Here is a 20,720-nt window from a genome sequence, read left to right on the forward strand (position 1 = left end):
AAGAACCTCAACTCTCTCAGCCTTCTTCATAGCAGAGAGGTTCCAGCTCTCTGACCATTTTCAGGGTCCTCCTCTGGACCTACTCTAACAGGTCCATATCTTTCTGGTAGTGTGGGCCCCAGAGCTGCACGCAGTACTCCAGGTGAGTCGCATGAAAGCCGAGTAGAGGGAGAGAACCACCACACTAGTTGTGATACAGCCCAAGGTATGACTGGATTTCTGGGCAGCAAGAGTTAGAAACATACACAAATGAATGGATCAGGTGCAATAATATTTCTTAGGCCCAACTTATTGAGCAGAAGCAGCATATCATCAGAGCACAATGCACTACAGTCACACCAAGAAGGCAGGTACATTTGCCTGTCTGCTTACCAACATTCTGAGAAGAAACAGAAGGATTCTAAAGCACACGAATTATAAACGGCCAAACTAAAACGGGAGTGGTCATCCAATACAGAATGGGTCATCAACCAATGGTTTAGGGGGAATCTCCTCCCCTCTTTTATCACACACACTGTTCCACAGAGATGCGGCTTCTCCTAAGGTCATGTTTACATCTACTTCACCCAACAATAACAGAACACAAAGATACCCTCACATCTCCTGCCTCTCACACCCACTGTAGCAAGAGCAAGACACACTAGCACACGGCGCATTGCTAAACGAAGCTATGCTGATAGTTACAAGTAAACCTACATACATATGAGTCCAGGTAAAGAAAAACATAAATCAGGCAAGCAAGGCAAGGAAGCCTTAGAAGACAAAGTGTTGTCAGAGAAACTCACCGGGAAGTCTTCTTGGTCTTCACTGCGGGTGTTGAAATTCATCCCTGAGAGCACCCAGAAGTCATTCGTATGTCAAGCTGCAAGTGCGGCCCTCAAGCCCTACTCTGGACTACATAGTACGGGATTTCCTTTTAAGAAATAGTCATCAGCTCTCAGCAATTTTCCTACTATGTGGCCTGCTCATCTCCCACAAATATGAAGCCATAACCGTAAACACCTTATCATGGGCCTCATTCTCAAGCCAAGTCTTCTGAGAAATTACAGCAGATTCTCTTTTAGCTTCTGCTTCTTTCTCCTCACACATAAAATTCTGTCTTAGGTGGCTGAAGTAAGCCTTTGCTGCCAAAAAACACGCACAGTTTCAAATGCAAAAGCACTCTCCAGAAATGGAGGAAATGAACCATCACCTTCCAGGAAACAAAGGCCTGAAAGAAAGTGTAATTACAGCTATGAAAAAACTCTACATCACAATGGTACAGGGAGATACAGATGGATCAAGGAGGTTTCACACAGGAATTGTAAGCTGTTCTACCCACGCATCATTGTTCTACACGCACAGTTACTGCACAAATACTTTATGACTGGAAGACTACCATTGCCTTTCAGGACAGGGAAACCACGACCACAGCATAAACGGCACAGGCCTTGGCACCAGGCATGACATCAAGTCATTGCTCAGCCAAAGCCACATGGCCCACCTATTTTCCTATAGTTCAAAACCGGACTCTCACCCTCCTTGCTCTGCATTCACAGCTTTTTGTTGCACCATGGATAATACCCAACTTTTGGCCATGTATCAGCCACAGGCAAAAGAGCATTTCATTCAGTGACAGAAGTATGTCAAAGTATGTTGAAGTATGTCAAAGTATGTCAAATGTAGGGAAACAGAAGTATGTCAAAGTCTTTCTCTTGGCAGCTGTACACCTTCAAGGTATGGAAGGAAAGTGCTCCCCAGCCTGATAATTTTAACCAATCTCTTCTTTGAAGGACTATCAGCCAAACTGAGGCCCAGTTTTAGAACGTGAGAAGAAACAAGGAAGGAATGTGAAACCAACAGAAGTGAAGGCATCATAGCTGAACATGTCAGATTATGTCAACTGTAGTAGGTACACAAGAAGAGTATCCAGCTGGGAAAAAGTACATGGGAGCATCACACAGGAGTTCACACCAAAGACCATAGGCACAGCTCTCCAAGTCATTGCTTTGGACAAGAAGAAAAGGAAAATGGCCAGAACCACAACTACGGGACCCATATAGCAACTAGGAGAAACGGAACATTTACACCTACCTTGTAGACATTTCAAGCTAAGCCACAGCAAACTCTTCCACCTGCCCTGTCTCTGTGCAGACAGAATGCTTCAACGTGCTCCACTATCATGTAACAGGGAAGCTAACTTTGCAGACAGACATCACTGAAAGACATGCTGCGCACACAGTTTCTCTTTACAGAGAACAAGGATCACAACATGGACGCAGGCATGGAGACTTCTCTGCTCATCACACTCATTTCAAGAAACATAAAATGTTCTAAAGGGCACAAGCGATATGCAGCTTGGTTAAAGCCTCAGTCGTCAGTATCAGCTCAAAGGCACCATCTTTCCTCCTCAGCACACAGGCAATTTGGAAGATATGTGACTCTGCAACTGTTAATGCAATGCTTACTTCTATGCCCAATACCTACCACTCACAGGAAAAGCTGTATCCAGCGTGATGGTGGATAAAATGAGTAACTTCCTTGCACATGCTTCAAATAACAAGCCCCAAACCCAGGAATTCCTGACAAAAATACCCTCCCATCCCCTACATCCCCACCAATTTTAATACCAACAAAACATCAGCAGGCACCTCACATGAGCATGAGCCATTGATAATGTCTGAAGGTTAGTCAAGGCTGGGAAAAGCTTAATACCACCACGATGAAACTCTACATCACAGTCTTACAAGGACATATAGGTGGAAAAATGACGTTTCACACAGCAGTTACTAGAAATAGAACCCCTGAGTCATGTTTGCACTTCCATGGCTATTGCTTGCAGCCAAACTCGTCAGAGGACTGTCATCCCCTTTCAGGATGCGGGAAAAGGGGGTTTAGTGTAAGTGACAGAGGCCTTGGCACTAGGCATGATATTAAAGCACCGCCCAGGCAGACGGAGCATACAACCCCCTCTTTTCCTGCTTCGAAGCCAGTCTCTTGCTGATACTGCCAAAACTTCTCACCATCTGTATGTGACAAGCAAGAACATTTGTTCCAGTGACATCTTCAGACACGTTATCAGACACACAGCGGCCCACCTTTACCTCAAGGGAAGAATTTAACTACCATTCACAGGGAACATCATGCAATAGGAAAGCAAACTGATGAACTCACAACATCCAAAAACAAGACACCTTCAGACTCATTTTCAGTAGTTCAGCAATAAACCCTGTGAATCAACAAAACACATGCCATGTCTCCACCAGTACCTCCTCACACACAGCACCCCCAAGACTCCCCTCAAACCCTTCACAGATTGCATGGTTGCCGTTGATCTTCATCATTTGCAGATGGACTCCATCGAAAGACAAGTTGCTCAGACAACTTCTCCTTACCAGGGACAATATTTGACTTCTCAGCACGTGCACGTGACAAGCAACAGCATTTCTCCCAGTGATATTTCAAGGAAACACGTCTACGAACATGTCTTTCTCTTTACAGCTGTAAACATGAAAGGCACGTACAGGACAGTCAGGCAAAGGTAACAGAGGTGATCTTCCACACATTATCAGAGACAAAGGCCCTCCTTCAGATCATTACAACGAGCAAGTCAAGAACTTAACACCTGCAGAAAGGAAGGGATCGGAACATACACTTCTAGATTGTGGCACTTAAGGTAGGTACATAATTCAGGTGTTTAGTAGGTAGCGAATACACAGTTTGCTCTTTCCAAGGCTCTCACTATGACATTTGTCATAAGTACATAATTAAGCTGTTAGTGAAGAATTGATGACAACCTGCAAACACACAGGAAGAACCTCCCAGGGCTCCCAATACAGCTGGAATAACATGCGTTAGGCCAAACTTACTTGGGAAGCCAAAATTCACATTGCATGATACTACAGCTGGGCACTGAACAGGGAAAGGAGCAAACCATCCCTCTTGTGTCCTTCAACAGCCCCTCACGAACAGCTCCCATGACTCCCATTTCCGACCCTTCACAACTTGCATGGTGTTCTTTGACCTTTATAATTTGCAAGCACACGGCATCAAAGAGCCAGTTGCCCAGACCATTTCCCTATAACGTGCACCAGGATCATGCCACGGACTTCACAGAGATCTCTTTACATATCTGTATGAAGAAGGAAGAGACATTTGCCTGCTCACTAGTCTTCTGGGAAGAAACATCAAGGGTCTAAGAGTAAGAGAGGAGCATGCCTCCAAGCAGGGCTGGATCAAGGAACAGCGTGCAACTCAGTCACGACAAAGCCTCGCGCTTAAGAAGTTCAAGGCAACAGTAGCCCCACTTCTCCTGCCTCCCACACCAACTGTAACGCTGAGACACAATCCCACGTTCACCTCCCCGGAGCAAGAGGCACCAGCACACAGCGCGTTCCTGAGCAAAGCTTTGCCTTCCTCGTAACTAAACCTCCCTAGGCAGGACACAGAACACGGGGGGAACGGGCAGAGAAGCAGCAGAGGGAAGCGTTGCGGAGAACGTCTCGTCAGAGGAACTCACCGGGGGAGCGGCGGGGTCCGCGCGGCGGGTGCTGGCAGGGTCCTCCGCGAGCAGCGGCGCAGGCTCGTCGGGCAGCGGCCGGGCCGGGAGGGTGTCGCAGCAGCTGCCGCCCGACAAGCGGAGCTGGCTTTTGCGCGAGTCGGCGGTGAGCGACACCTCGTGCGAGTAGGAGTGCAGGAAGGCGCGGACGCCGTCGATGCCCACGAAGTGCGAGGCCGGGACGCCGCGCAAGGCGCCGCTGCCCGCCGCCAGCAGCTGCGAGCGGCGCCAGCGCCAGCGCCGCAGGCGCAGCGCCAGCAGCAGCAGCAGGAAGGCGAGGAAGAGGCAGGACACGGCCGCCACGGCCACCACCAGCCACCGCGTCAGGCTGCCGGCCGGCTCGCCCGGCGCCGCCGCCGCGCTGCCCAGCTCCGCCAGCAGCTCGGCCACGCTCTCGGCCAGCACCACGGTCAGCGTGGCCGTGGCCGACAGCGCCGGACGCCCGTGGTCCTTCACCACCACCACCAGGCTCTGCCGCGCCGCGTCGCGGGCCAGCGGGAAGCGCGCCGTGCGCACCTCGCCGCTGTGCAGCCCCACGCGGAACAGCCCCGGCTCCGTCGCCTTGGCCAGCTCGTACGACAGCCACGCGTTCTGCCCCGCGTCCGCGTCCACCGCCACCACCTTGGCCACCAGCGCCCCGGGCTCCGCCGAGCGCGGCGCCAGCTCCACGCCCGCCCAGCCCGCGCCCGGCGCCGCCGCCGCCGGCGGGTACAGCACCTGCGGCGCGTTGTCGTTCTCGTCCACGATCACGAGCCGCACCGACACGTTGCTGCTCAGCGCCGGCGCGCCGCCGTCCTCCGCCCGCACCCACAGCCACACCTCGCGCACCTCCTCGTAGTCGAAGGAGCGCAGCGCGTACAGCGCGCCCGTCTCCGCCTGCACCGACACGTAGGACGACAGCGGCGCGCCCCGCACCCGCCCCTCCGACAGCCGGTACCGCACGCGCGCGTTCTGCCCCCAGTCCGCGTCCGCCGCCCGCACCGTCAGCACCAGCGCGCCCGCCGCGTTGTTCTCGGGCAGCCGCGCGCTGTAGCGCGCCTCCGCGAACACCGGCGCGTTGTCGTTCACGTCCAGCACCCGCAGCGCCAGCACCGCGCTGCTCCACAGCGCCGGCGACCCGCCGTCCGCCGCCCGCACCGTCACGTTGTACTCCGCCACCTCCTCCCGGTCCAGCTCCCTCGCCGTCACCACGCGGTAGTAGTCCTCGAAGGACTTCTCCAGGCGGAACGGGAGGCGCTCGGCCATGCTGCACCGCACCTCGCCGTTCGCCCCCGAGTCCCGGTCCTGCACGTGCAGCAGGGCCACCACCGTCCCCGACGGGGCGTCCTCAGAGATCGCGCTCAGCGCCGACGACACTGTCAGTTCGGGAGCGTTGTCGTTTACATCGGTCACAGAGATCGCGACTTTCGCCGTGTCGGAAAGTCCGCCGCCGTCCCGTGCCTGCACCTCCACTTCGTAGGAGTCGCCTTCCTCGAAGTCCAGGCTCCGCACCAGACTGATCGCTCCTGTCTCGGGGTCCAGCTGGAACATTTCCAATGCGATGTGCGACACTTTCTTCAATGAGTATTTCACGTGCCCGTTCAGCCCCTCGTCGGCGTCGGTGGCCGTGACGGTGACGAGGACGGAGCCCACGGGCACGTCCTCCGGCACACGCACCGTGTACTCCGCCTGGCTGAACACGGGCGCGTTGTCGTTCGCGTCCAGCACCGCCACGCGGATCCGCGCCGTGCCCGTCCGCGCCGGCTCTCCGCCGTCGCTCGCCCTCAGCACCAGCTCGTGAAACGCCGCCTCCTCCCGGTCCAGCGCCTTCGCCAGCACCAGCTCGGGACGCTGATCGCCGCCGGGGCCCGCCTGCACGGCCAGCGAGAAGTGCTCGTCGCCGCTCAGCTCGTAGCTCTGCAGCGAATTCCGTCCCACGTCCGGGTCGTGAGCCTCGGCCAGGGGAAACCGCGACCCTGGGGCTGTCGTCTCGCTCATTCTCTCCTCCAGCTCGATTTCCTTGAAGCTGGGCGCGTTGTCGTTAATGTCCGTGATTTCCACTTCGATTCCGTAAACCTGCATTTCCCCCTCCATTATCACCTCACACCGCAGCATGCACTTTTCCAACAGCCGGCACAGCTGTTCTCTGTCTATCCTCTGCGCCGTCACTAAATGTCCCGTCTTCCCGTGCAGAGCGAAATACTGCGTCCTACCTTTGTCCAAGATGCTGAGGTCGCGGTGGCGGAGCGCCGGCAGCTCCAGCCCCAGGTCCTTGGCCACGTCGCCCACGAACGAGCCCTTCGGCATCTCCTCGGGAACCGAGTAGCGCAGCTGCCCCCACGCTGCCTCCCACGCCGCCACCAGCACGCACCACAGCAGGGCTCGCTCCCGCCGGCCCCGATACCTCCCCGCCGCGCACATCTCCGCCGCGGCACTGCCGGCACCGCACCACCGCCGGCAGCTCCCCGCCGCCGCCCGCCGATCCGGCTCGCCGCTCCCGGCCGCTGCCGCCGGCCCCTCCGCCTCGCTGAAGCACGGCTCCGCACCGCGGGGACACTCGCAGACCGCCCGGCCGCCGAGACAGCTACAGAGCAAGCGAGCGAGCGAGCCGAGCCGCAGCGGGCGGGGCTGCCTCCAGCGCTCCGGCCTTCCTCCCGCTCCTCCTCGGTCAACAGCGGCGCCCGCAGCCTCCTCCCGGCACTGCAGGCACACAGCGCTGCCGAGCGCTGCCCGCCCTGCCTTTCCCACGCGCAGCTCGCGGGGACCGGACAGTCCACACGGAGACGTCGGTTTCTCGAGCCCATCTCCTCTTTCATCCTCCAGGCGACCACAACCAGGAGGAAGGCTGAGGCCTCCCGTGGGCGTGGTGTTTCTACCGCACGGGAAAAAGGACTCGCTAATGCCCATCTATGTAAAGTAAAATACTCTTTCGTAATATGACGTGCAGAATATTACGAGTCTTGGCCCATTCGTTCAAAAGCACAATCTCTGCCACGAATTTTTGTAGCTGTCTAGCTTCAATGCATAAGAAAACGCTTGCTGAAATTCCAACTACGACATTCAGACCCGCCCCACGGAGAACCAGAGATATCAGACTCATTAGCCGAAACGGCAGCAACTTTTCTTTAAATCTTCCGTTCATCTGGAACACGCTCCAAATTATCTACTCCACAACCATTGACTGAGATCAGACATGTAAGGGCTGAAGAAGGTGGGGTCAGTCAATTGAAACTGAGACCCTAAACCCGTACAGCTCCTGAGGAGGTGAACTTGCTCAGGCACCTGCGCCGTGCTCAGGGATTTCTCCCTAGAAGACCTTCCTGGGAACACAGTACAGAAAGAAGAACGCTCCCCTGTTGCTCGAAAGTCATTCTGTCCCACCCACCCCGGTTTCAGGCTACAGGTCACCTGATCACTTCGCACTGATTGTACGACAGCTACCCAGGAGGCAGGAAGCACCTGCAGTGAACCTGGCCAGAATCATCTGCTCGGCCTCCCGCAGACTCCGGGGAAAATGGCTTTGCGAGTGCAGCAAGAAGAAAAACAGGTACATCTGCCTTTGCTCCTATGCTCATTCTGTGGCCCACAACAGCAAACAGGGGGTGATTGCAGCCGTACGACAGGGTTGGTTTGCTCCAAATTTTTCTTGTGCGTCTACTTTCCCGATAGTCGTCTATTCTCAGCGGTATTTTGGAATGGGATGAGAGCAATGCAATGCTTCAGTCAAGTCACTGAGCTAGCGCCTACATCATTAAACACCCAAAGCTGCAGCTAATACTGAGCAAGGAAAGTTAATGGACTCTAATGGGTGATTTCCCTTTTTAATAGGCCACATTAATTCAGGGTTTGTATGGTTTATACACACTTACACTGAAACAATGGATTCGATGGCTTGAACGACTAGGAAGGGGCTTTCATTTTGTCAGAAATCCAGGTGTAAACAAAGTAATAAGAGGCGTGGGGACCATTTCCACATGTGCAAATGGACTTTATCGAAATGCCTAACTGCTGTCGTTTTGAGTATGCCCTTGTCGTTGTCGATATGTTCTCAGACATATGGGTAGAGGCTTCTCCTTGTAAACGGGCAGACACAACAACTATTGCAAGAAATGGCTGAGAGACCGACTTCCTCGGTTTTGTATTGCCTTGTCAATGCGATCAACCACGTCCAAGCACCTCTCTTTGGGAAAAGGGGAGAGGAAAAGAAGACAGGCTCCGAAATACAAAAGCCGATTTTTTTTTTTTTTTTTTTTTGAGATCTCATACTACACTGTGTATGAAAGACAGATCAGGAACAATAAAACTACCACCCAGGATAGAATTAAAAAAAAAAAAAAAAAGACAAATAACTGCACAAAGAAACAATGCCTGGAGAAATTAACCCATCCCACGTGGGCTACCATTTCTGAAGAAGCCTTCCACCAAAAGATGGGCCACACTCCCCTCCTTCATCAGGAAGGAATAACCTGTAACTTCTCCTTTCATGGAGAAAGCACGCACATTTCAGGAAGGAAAAATCTCCAACGCCAAGGGTCAAGCCCTTCTCCCGACTCCATCATGCAGAATCCCCAGATTTCATGCTACACAGTGAGGATTGGTGCTCACCGTTAAAATGGGAAATAACCGTACAAAGAACTCGGAAGAATCATGCCTGGTTATAATTTATCCGTCCGATTAATGCTGCCATTTCTGCACCAGCCTTCCTCCAAAACATGAGAGGGCACACGGAGGAAGAGGGGAACATTCACTACGGATGAACAACCTATAAGTTCTCCATTCATGGAGAAAACACGCACCTTTCCTTCGGGAAAACAGCGGGGTTCCATCCAGCTATCAACCAGCTTCAAGTACATCGCTTGGGGAAAAAAAGACCCGGAAAGAAAAGCCTCCAACTCCAAGCCTCCACCACATTTTTCGTTATGCAGAATCATTAATTTGCCACGGTCAGCGTTCACCGTTCAAGTGACAGTTGCAGTCAAAACCTCTCAGCTGAACCTGAACCTGTGACCACCGATACACCAAGGAGCGCCGCCGCTAACTGCCTGCTCTGAATGGAAGGGAGTTACCCCGACCTTTCATTCCTTCACGGAGACACGGACGGGCACTCCCCATCCACAACACCTGAAAAAACCCCAGGGCAGTAGGGACGGCGGTTCAGAAAGGCTCAAGGAAAACAGCGGGAGAGCGCGGGCTTACAGACCTGCGGTGCGTCGGGGTCCGCGGGCGGCTCTCCCGCGCCGACGCTGCTGCTGGGGCTCCGCTTCGCGCAGGGCTCCCCGCCGAGAAGCTCCTCCGCGGGCAGGCTGGGCAGCGGCGGCGACGGCGGCGGCAGCCAAGCGCCCTCGGCGACGGCGCGGCCCGGCGCCACGCACAGGTTGTAGGAGTAGGGCAAGGTGCCCTCGCAGAAGTCGGCCGGGAAGGCGGCGCCGGCCACGGAGAAGCGCTGCGCGCCCAGGCAGCGCAGGACGGCGGGCGGCCCGGCCCGGCGCACCCGCGCCAGCACGGCCAGCGCCACGCTCAGCAGGAACAGAGCGGAGAGGAGCGCCAGCGCCAGCACCAGGTAGAACTGCAGCTCCGCCGGCGAGGCGGCGCCCGCCGCCCGCTCGCTCAGCTCCGGCAGCGCCTCCTGCAAGCTCTCGGCCAGCACCACGTGCAGCGTGGCCGTGGCCGACAGCGCCGGCTGCCCGTGGTCCTTCACCACCACCACCAGCCGCTGCTTCGCCGCGTCCCTCTCCGACACGGCCCGCGCCGTCCGCACCTCGCCGCTGTGCAGCCCCACGCGGAACAGCGCCGGCTCCGGCGCCTGCACCAGCTCGTACGACAGCCACGCGTTGCGCCCCGCGTCCGCGTCCACCGCCACCACCTTGGCCACCACGTACCCGGCCTCGGCCGACCGCGGCACCACCTCGAACGGGGCCGGGGCCGCGGCCGCGGCCGGGGCCGCTCCCGCGCCCGCCGCCGCACCCGCCGCCGGCCACAGCACCCGCGGCGCGTTGTCGTTGCGGTCCAGCACGAAGACGCGCACCGTCGCCGTCGAGCTCCGCGCCGGCGCCCCGCCGTCCTGCGCCCGCACCGCCACCGCGAACTCGCGGCACTGCTCGTAGTCGAAGGAGCGCTGCGCGTACACCGCGCCGCTCCGCGCCTCCACCGACACGTACGGCGCCAAGCCCGCGCTGCCGCCCGCCAGCCAGTAGCTCACGCGCCCGTTGGCGCCCGCGTCCGCGTCCCGCGCGCGCACGCGCAGCACCGGCGCGCCCGCCGCGTTGTTCTCCGCCACGTAGGCGCTGTAGGCGGCCTCCTCGAACACCGGCGCGTTGTCGTTCACGTCCGACACCTCCAGCACCAGCGCCGCGCGGCTGGAGAGCGCCGGGCTGCCCCGGTCCCTGGCAGTGATGGTGATATTGTAAGCGGAGACCTTTTCTCTGTCCATGGCACTGGCTGTTATTAGTTTGTAGGTGTTCTCTGCTGACGGTTCTAGTCTGAAAGGCAAATCGCCGTCGATGTTGCAGCTCACTTGTCTGTTATCCCCCGAGTCTCTGTCACGGACATTGATCACAGCTACAACTGTGCTCGGGACGGAGTCTTCGGGTATCGGGTTCAAGATAGGCAGGAGGGAAAGGGTTGGCGCATTGTCGTTCACGTCTAGAATGTCTATGTGCACTTTGGCGTGCGCAATCAGCCCGCCCCCGTCCCTGCCTTCAACAGTCGCTTCATAATATTTCTCTTCTTCATAATCTAAGGGGCCTGTAACTTTCACGTCCCCTGTCCTGGAGTCCAGAGTGAAGACCTGGCGAGCACTGTTTGCCATGTCACTGAAAGAGTAGGTAATTTCTGCATTTGTACCTTCGTCGCCATCAGTAGCTTTCACCTGAAAAGCTAAGGAGCCCTCTGGCAGGTTTTCCAGCACTCGAACCTTGTAGATCTCTTTGGTGAATACCGGCGCGTTGTCATTTGCGTCGGTCACGTTAATCTTAATCTGGGTGGTCCCGGATCGGACTGGATCCCCACCATCCACCGCCGTCAGTATCAAATGGTGATTTCTCTGTTTTTCTCGATCTAAGCTTTTCTCCAGTACCAATTCCGCGTGTTTCGTCCTATCAGGACTCTCCCTCACTACAAGGGAGAAGAGCGGGTTGGGGGTAAGTTGGTAGTTTTGTAATGAGTTCGCGCCAATGTCGGGGTCTCTGCCACTGCTCAGTGGGAACCTGGTCCCAGGAGGCGTGGACTCGATCATTTCTATGGCAACAAATTCTCTGTCAAACTGCGGCGCATTGTCATTGATATCCTGGATAGTAACGCTTACATGAAATATATTGAAAGGGTTTTCCACGACTGCTTCCAAACTGAGGACACAGGGCGACACGGCCCCGCAGATGCCCTCTCTGTCTATCCTCTCGTTTATCCGCAGATTTGTATTATCTTCCCAGAGAGTAAAGTATTGCTTTTCGTCACCAGACACTATCCGCAGTTTGCGTGCCGGCAGGTCCGCCGGGCTCAGCCCCAGGTCCCGCGCCAGCGGCCCCACCAGCGAGCCTCTGCCCAGCTCCTCGGGGATGGCGTAGCGGATCCGCTCCGGCGCCGCACGGCAGCACACTGGCAGCAGCACGGCCAACAGCGCGACCCGACCGGCGGCTGCCCGGCCCTGCGCTGCCGGTCGGACCTCCATTCTCTGCTTTGCTGAAGCGTATTCCGCAGACGATTTTAAATTAGGCTTTCCAAGCAGCTGAATCAGTACGTGGGAGAAATAAATATATGAAATCCACGTTGCTGGTCGGAGGACGGGCTGAGTCTTGCAGTTCTTCCTCTTCTCTCTGCTCTGCTCTGTGCGGAGCGGCACTGCGCGGGCGCCGGGGCCGGGGAGGAGCCGCCGGCGGAGCCGCTTCTCCGCCTTGGCCAATAGTGACACCCTGAGTCGGTGCCCGAGAACCGCAGCGTCCGAGAGGAAGAGAACAGCCCGAAGGTCCTACTACGCACGCCCTTAAATAGCACTCAGACGCGGGCTGGAAAACACGGATGTTGTCAGCAGCGCGCAACAGAAAACTTCTATCTGTGTTGAAACCGTGCATCTAGGAATTCCCATTGTCTGAGTTTCTTACACTTGCAAGTATTCTGCAAGACAAATCCTCCCCCATTGCTCGGAGGATGTGGGGCAGGATCTCTATCTCTGCCCCACAGTGATCTTACTGGTCTCTAGTGTGAGGGCGCGGGCGTGTCCCCGTTGCCTTCTCCTCACCACCGGGAGGGAAATGGCAGGACGGGACGAACGCTGCAGCACTGCACGTAGATAGTGGTTTTATTTTCGATATTTGGGAGATCCCGAGCTAGCACTCAGCTTTCCTACTTTGAACAGCGATCGCTGATGGACGAACAAAGCCGGGAATCCCAGCCCAGAGATGGGTTTTCCCATCCCACTGGGATCCCATCTCTTTCGACATTCAAAACCCAGCATCATCGTATCAGTGCCATACAACCCAGCCCCGAATTTCTTTTGTCTGTGTCTCTGACAAACCACGTCCTCATCTCCTAAGCAGGCCGTTACTGCAGCGGGTCTCAAATATTAAGAATATTTTCTGGCAAATGTCGACGGCAGTTACTGTTGCTTGAACAAGCCGAGAGAAAACAGACTGATCCCTCCCTCATGAAAAGCCGTTGTGTGTCACCGGTACATTAAAACGTCGTCTCTCTTACGTCTCTCTTTTTTTAAGAAAAAAAAAAACAACTGAAGGAGGGCCGTATCACCACAGCCCCTTATGCAGAAGACAAGAAATGGTTAGAAAACCCTCCACACTACCTAGCCGGTGGAGTAGCTCTCGCATATAGACCAACGCTGAGTCTCTGTAGGTGCCAATGTGAAGACCTCTTCCCCTTCTCAGTAAGGTGTCGTTAGAAAATATGTTTTCCTGCTAACTCTGGCCATTCATCCAGTGGAGGATTTGTTTTCCTCCAGATGCACCTATACACTACTCACGGCAACAAATCAACAACGTATCAGAACGAGAAGTTGGTTTGAATTTGTAGTGTTTCAGGAGTCAAGAGGTAGCAAGCATGTGGACATCTCTATATGAGGTCGAGAGAGGACTGTGGATATTTATATAGGGACGGGGGGAGTCTGCGGAAACATGTCGGGGTCAGTTCACTGCCTCCTGTATAGCAAGAATTGCCTATCACAATCCAGACACACATTTTCATGCACCTTCACACACCGAAGCACCCTTCGAATCGCTGTTTCCAAGAGGAGATTGATGTCTCCTAGCTCCAGGATTTTGTCTTCCAGCTTGTACCCAAGCCTGCGGGCCACACCACAGTTAAGTCCCAGGAGGACGCAGCTAAGAACCAGCCTGCATCAGAGAGGGAAACATTTTCTTCCCACGTGCATATCGCATGTGAGTTTGTGCCTGATGGATGGCAGCAGAAAGGAGTAACGACCACAAGGTTAGTTCATGTAAAGCATAAGGTTATGTCTCAGCTTACATTCCTACCACACGCAAAGGCACCAGTACAAAGTCACGACATTTTGGCAAGATCTAGGATCAGCACAAAAAACCTGTGTGGACCTTCACCGGGAACCTTAACGTATGATTTTCTCTCAACTTGAAAGCAGTAATTTTTTATTTGCCACTAGTTTATTTTGTTTAAAATGCAATGACACAATGTATCACCAACTCAACTAGCAGAATAACAAACAATAGAGCAACGTAATATTACTCATTAATTATATTCTTGAAGTCTTAAAAGCCTGTTCAGTCCATTATGAAAGATCAGTAATGGAGGTGAAAAGAGCTAAAATCCCCAAAGACAAAAAGAAATGTTGTAAATATGTTTCCTTTTAGTTTCCCTTTCGCAGATAATTTAGCCTAGCCTGTCAGTATTGTTGGCCTTAAGTAAGGAAGCTTAGATAGTAGAATTGCTAACGAGCATTCTTTATTTGAAGGAAACCTACGTACGGTCTTTCCCCCCTCCTAACAATAATCATTAGAGTAAGAATGCTTTGCCTGTGTTAAATCCTTGGTTAGCTTAGATAGTTGCAATGTAGATAGATAAAAAGGAATTATTCAGACCCTGTGTCCTTGGAAAGGAGAAGCTACACAAGAACCAACTGGTTTTGGATATGCAAGGAAGGTATGAGCAAGACAAAAATGGACTGAGCATGCGTAAAGACAAAGTTCAGTCAGCGGTCAGAGTGATGAAGACTTCCGACTTCCTCCAACGACCACCAGAGGATCCCTAACGACCACCTAAGGACTTAAGTACACATGCCTCAGAGACACTTACATATATTAATGAGTTCCAAGAAATCTCATGTTTGTATGAATTAATCTTATGAATATGCATGATTTTGCAATATAGAATCTCTGTGATTCTGCTTGTTTGTCGGAGCACTTATGGTGGAGCAATTCCCAGTGCTGCCCAGCGCTGTAATAAAGGATGCCTGCTTAATAGTAACTCCGTTGCTATTGAGTTTTATTTTGGGAACACTCTGAAACTCCGATTCGCCTGCTGGGAGATTTGGATTTTAAAGGGTAGTCTCCACGAATTTTGTTTCAGCTTTGGCGACCCAGATGGGACCCTCTCTGTCCGGCTGCAGGAGCCCCTGAGTCGGAGACTCCCTTGGCCGGCCCCGGAGACTTCTCTGGAGGGACTCCCCGATTTGGCAGATCCATGCGGGGAAAGACAAGGACCACTGGTAAGAAAGGCATTCTTTTTGAGGTTTGGGACCGGTCATTTGAAGCTACTCATAAGTTGCGGTTCGTGAGAACCTCACCGGGTGGCATACGAATTGCATGTACAATTTGTACTGGCCATTTGGTTGGTATTTGTATTGATCATTTGGTTAGTACGGTCGTTTGTTTGTGCATTTGTATCTGATTTTGATTTACATATGCGTATGTGATATACGTATATGTCTGGCATACGCGTATTTGAAAATCTGTCTTTATGTCGACATTTACTATCTGGGGATAGTAGTTGTTATGTGTAAGTGTTTGTGTTCTAGTTTTTGGTTTTGTCCTTGTGTTGTACAAATTTAGAATGGGGAACCAGCAAGGTGGAATTTTGAAAAAGAGTCCTTTGGGTTGCATTATGGCTCACTGGAAAGATATTGGGGAACCATCTGGAGGGAGTGTGAGTTGTAAAACCTTGACAAAATATTGTAATCAGTGGTGGCTTTTATATAAGTTAGAGGACGGAGAAAAAAGGCCTTTTGAATGGAACTTTGAAGTATAACACTTTGTTGCAACTCATGTTATTTTTGCAGCAAGAAGGAAAATGGGATGAGGTGGTTTATGCAGATAGGTTTTTCACTCTGCGGAATCACCCCGAGTGGCAGAAAGAGTGTGGAATTAATTTGGCACCCCAGCACCCTATGGTCTTGGCGATAGAAAAGGAGAGAAATAAGCAAAATGAGGTATTGAAAAGGTGTTGTTCAGCGTGTAGCATTGGACAGAGATGTTTGAAAGTTGGTTCACACAATGAAAGGTTAGAGGATGTGGATGCAGTGTTTAGTGAACCAGAAAAACAGATGGTTGTGAGAGCAGCTAGAGCTCAGGTACAGGCTCTGGTGCTGGCTGGGACTCTGGCGGGAACAGTGGATAATCATGTTCCGACTACCAATCCTGGCTGGGACCCTAACCAGATGGGAACCAGGGATTTACTAGTGCGGTACTGGGAATGGATTGCGTACAGAATAAGAAATGCTGTCCCAAAATCAGTAAATTGATCTAAACTGTATGAGATAAAACAAGATAAAAAGGAGTCACCTACTGACTTTTTGAATCGGCTAAAGGAAAGAATGCAGAAATACCCTACCTCCCAAGAAGCTAAAAGTCAACTAATATTTCTGTTTTGGGGACAGTTGGTTGATGATATTAGAAGGAAATTACAGAAAGTGCAAGGGGCAGATGCAAGGGACTTGGAAAGGTTATTGGAAATTGGAATAGAGATAGTCAAAAGGAAAAACAAATGAGTAAAACAATTGCTACAGCTAATGCTAGAGTAGCTGCTTTGCGCACCGTAGAAGGTCAGACACCCCCTTGGAGCAACACCAATGAGGGAAGAGGAGTTATGAGAAGTGGTGCAAGTGGTGCAAATTCCCTCTATTAGAGGGAATAGAGGAAATCAACCCCTCTTGAAAGATCAGTGTGCCTATTGTAAACAAATGGGACATTGGAAAAAAGATTGCCCGAGATTGGGCAAATCGGTGACGGTAGCCAACACGGAAGAAAATTGACAGGGACCAGGGGAATCTTCCCTAGCGGAACCCTTGGTAAAAATTCAGCTAGGGAAAGAAGAAAAACCTGTAGAATTTTTAATAGATACAGGTGCCACATTTTCAGTATTAAATCAGACTTTATTGCCTGTGAATAAAAAACCTGTTAACATTGTGGGAGCAACAGGGCAGGTTGAGAGGGCTTTCTTTCTAAGACAATTGAAATTTAAAATTGGGAAAAGTGTAGGGATTCATAAATTCCTCTACCTGCCTGAAGCTCCTAGACCACTTTTGGGAAGGGACTAATTAGAACAATTGAATGCCAAAATAAGATTTAAAGATGGGGAAATGGGATTTAAAATACCAGAAGAAAACCACATTGAAATTTTAAGTTTGGCTCTCACTGAACCCCAAGTTAGAGAAGAAGAAATTATGCAGGAAATAAAAGACCAGGTATACCCAGGAGTATGGGCCTCGGGAATACCTGGAAAAGCTAAAAATGTGGAATTGGTTGTTGTTAAACTCAAAGAAGGAGCACAACCCATTACAGTAAAACAATATCCTTTGAAATTGGAAGATAGATGAGGAGTGCAAAGTATTATAGAAGAATGTATAAAATTCGGATTATTGACTGAATGCTCCTCAGAGTATAACGCTCCCATTCTGCCTGTCAAAAAGCCTGATGGCAAAACCTACCGATTGGTACAAGACCTACGGGCAACAAATCGGATAGTTGAAGATTTGCACCCGGTAGTGGCAAACCCATACACTTTATTGACCGGTTTAAAAGAAACCTATGAATGATTCACAGTACTAGATCTGAAAGATGCATTCTTTTGCCTCACCTTGGCCCCTGAAAGCCGCAACTTATTTGCCTTTGAATGGGAAAACCCCGATTCAGGACGGAAAAAAAACCCAACTAACCTGGACAGTGTTACCTCAAGGTTTTAAGAATAGCCTCACAATTTTTGGAAATCAGTTGGCTAAAGCATCAGAGGTCTGGGAAAGGCCTCCAGGAAATGGTATCCTTTTGCAGTATGTGGATGATATTTTGGTAGCTACAGAAAAAGAAGAATGTAAGGAATGGACTGTGAGTTTGTTAAATTTTCTTGGACTAAGTGGTTATCGAGTATCATTGCAGAAAGTCCAGATCTTGAAAAAAAAAAAAGTAATCTACTTGGGATTTGTGATTTCTGAAGGACAGAGACAGCTCGGGAATGACCAAAAGGAAGCCATCTGCAGGACCCCAGAACCAACCACCGTACAAGAGCTGCGAACCGTTCTGGGAATGACAAGTTGGGGTTGATTATGGATTTATAATTATGGACTTTTAGTTAAACCCTTGTACAAACTGTTGAAAAATAGTCAGACACAGTTAACATGGACTGATGAAGCCAAGAGGGCGTTCAAAGAATTGAAATTGGAATTAATGAGACCTCCAGCTTTGGGCCTGCCAGACATAACAAAGCCCTTCTGGTTGTTCTCATATGAGAGACACGGAGTGGCTTTGGGAATTCTAGCCCAGAGGCTGGGTCCTTATAAACGAGCAGTAGCATATTTTTCCAAACAATTGGATGAGGTTAGTGATGGATGGCCAGGATGCCTTCGGGCAGTTGCCGCTGTTGTTCTGATCATTCAAGAAGCTTGAAAATTGACTTTGGGACAAAAGATGGTTGTGCATACTTCCCATGCTGTAACTTCCATTTTGGAACAAAAAGGAGGACATTGGCTGTCACCATCAAGGTTTCTGAAGTATCAAGCAGTCCTGATGGAACAGGACAAAATAGAAATCGTTACATCTGCTGTTATTAACCCCACTTCTTTTCTAAGTAATAAGCAGGAAATGAAGACTGTTGTACATGATTGTATAGAAATCATTGAGACCGTATACGCAAGCAGGCCTGATCTGAAAGACGAGCCACTGGAAGAAGCTGACCACACTTGGTATACCGATGGGAATAGTTTTGTAAAGAATGGTGTTCGAATGGCAGGATATGCTGTGACCACCCACAGATCAGGTGGTGGAAGCTAAGTCACTCCCTAAAGGCACATCTGCACAACGAGCAGAAATAGTTGCCTTAGTGAGAGCACTGGAGCTTGCCAAAGGATTGCAAGTGAATATACGGACAGATTCAAAATATGCCTTTGGTGTAGTTCATGCTCATGGAGCAATTCGGAAGGAGTGAGGACTCTTAACTGCTCAAGGGAACTTTTAGAGGCTGTGCAACTTCCGTCAGCGGTGGTGATTATGCACTGCAAAGGACATCAGAAAGGTAACACTGACAGGGAAGTGGGAAATACATTGGCTGATTAGGGGGCAAGGCAAGCAGTGGAACAAGGTGAGATACTAAGTTTAATTCCTGAAAAATCTTTGCCACTACCTGAATCAGTTGAATATGATGAAAAGGATCAAAGTTAATTACTGACTTAGAGGCTGAACTTGGCCTATCAGGATGGGCAGTGTTAAAAGATAACAGGATAATAATTCCCTTTAGACTATTGTGGGCACTGACAAAGACGAAACTCACTGGAGAACTGAAGAGCAGATAGTGGCTAGAAATTTGTTTCAAACTGTGAAAAGTGTGGTTGATAGGTGCGAGACACGTTTGAAAAACAACCCAAAGGTAGAATATCGTGTAAAATTTGGAAGCATAGGCAAAGGAAATGTTCCAGGTCAAAACTGGCAAATAGACTTTTTGGAGCTCCCTAGAAAAGAGGGGTATAGGCATCTGTTGGTGTTAACCCATACCTACTCTGGATGGCCTGAAGCTTTCCCTTGCAGAACAAATAAAGCCCAAGAAGTAACAATAAAGCCCAAGAAGTTTTATTAAGAGAAATTATTCCTAGGTTTGGAGTGCCAGAAGTGATCTCCTCTGACAGAGGGCCACACTTTGTGTCACAGGCACTTCAGCAAGCTAGTAAATTTTTAGAAATTAATTGGAAATTGCATACAGCCTACCGCCCACAAGCAAGTGGACAGGTACAGAAAATGATAAAAACACAATTGAGCAAAATTTTTCAGGAAACCAACTTGAGATGGGATCAGGCCCTCCCAATTGCATTATTGAGACTTCAAACTAAACCAAGGACTAAAGAGAAATTGAGTCCCTTTGAGATTTTATATGGGAGACCATTTCAAACCAGATATTGAGGGCAAGATCTCACCCAAGTAGGGGAAATTAGCTTACAGCAATATCTAATAGCATTAGGAAAACTATTACAAGAAGTAAATAAATTAGCAGTATCTACCAGAGCGTGGGGTTTAGGTTCTCCAGGGCACTTGTTTAACCTGGGGATTGGGTTTATGTTAAAAATATTTCAGGTGACCCTCTTGAAGAGAAATGGAGTGGCCCTTTTCAAGTTCTGCTCCCAACCTCACTGCAGTTAAGCTTGAGAAGCACGCCGCGTGGATCCACTGTTCGAGAATTAAGAAAGCACCTACTGGACCATGGAAATCTCAGCCTACGGGACCAACGTCCGTAAGATTGACCCAAAATTAGTTTTCCTGATGCTGCTATGTGCTTGTTTACTAGTGTGTAAAAGTCTATGTGAAGAGGATGCTAACAATTTAATGTTAGAGGATTTGTTAGGATTTGGTAAAATACGAAATTTGACAAGCGTAACTGCTTGCCTCCCAATTCCCCAATCTGCAGGCCAACCTATCCCATGGGGAATCATACCTGTGAATTTGACAATGCTAGAATATTACAACAAAATGACCCAAGAATTGAACAAGGCTGGAGTAAGGTACTATTTAGACCAGAAAGAAGATTGCAGGGATAGAGTTTTGAATGTACTGCAAGATCCAGTGACCATAGGAAACAAAACTATAATTGCTAAACCAAGAGGAGGAAAATGCCCTAAAGGTTATAGCGAAAAGGACTTTGGCTTTGTATCAGGAGGAGGAACTGCCCTGGGTAAATTCGTAATGTATATTTTCAATTCAATTCAAAAAGGGAAAAAGGTGAAATCACCTGAATGTGAGAAACTTAGACAGCT

General features: G+C 50.8%; 2 protein-coding genes across 2 annotated transcripts; both read right to left on the minus strand.

The window, feature by feature from the left end:
- Positions 1 to 2,550: 2,550 nt before the first annotated feature.
- On the minus strand, positions 2,551 to 6,937 carry LOC142413712 (protocadherin gamma-A10-like). The gene has a single exon (XM_075510115.1). The coding sequence runs from the start codon at positions 6,935 to 6,937 to the stop codon at positions 4,403 to 4,405; it is 2,535 nt and encodes an 844-aa protein (XP_075366230.1). The 3' UTR covers positions 2,551 to 4,402.
- Positions 6,938 to 8,816: 1,879 nt separating this feature from the next.
- On the minus strand, positions 8,817 to 12,474 carry LOC142413713 (protocadherin gamma-B5-like). Its single transcript, XM_075510116.1, has one exon. The coding sequence runs from the start codon at positions 12,180 to 12,182 to the stop codon at positions 9,681 to 9,683; it is 2,502 nt and encodes an 833-aa protein (XP_075366231.1). The 5' UTR covers positions 12,183 to 12,474; the 3' UTR covers positions 8,817 to 9,680.
- Positions 12,475 to 20,720: the final 8,246 nt, after the last annotated feature.

Source organism: Mycteria americana, chromosome 8 (genome assembly GCF_035582795.1).
Source record: "Mycteria americana isolate JAX WOST 10 ecotype Jacksonville Zoo and Gardens chromosome 8, USCA_MyAme_1.0, whole genome shotgun sequence".
NCBI lineage: Eukaryota > Metazoa > Chordata > Aves > Ciconiiformes > Ciconiidae > Mycteria > Mycteria americana.

Excerpts from the sequence above, each read along its gene's own strand:
- LOC142413712 (XM_075510115.1), bottom strand. The coding sequence starts at position 6,937 with ATGTGCGCGGCGGGGAGGTATCGGGGCCGGCGGGAGCGAGCCCTGCTG.
- LOC142413713 (XM_075510116.1), bottom strand. The coding sequence starts at position 12,182 with ATGGAGGTCCGACCGGCAGCGCAGGGCCGGGCAGCCGCCGGTCGGGTC.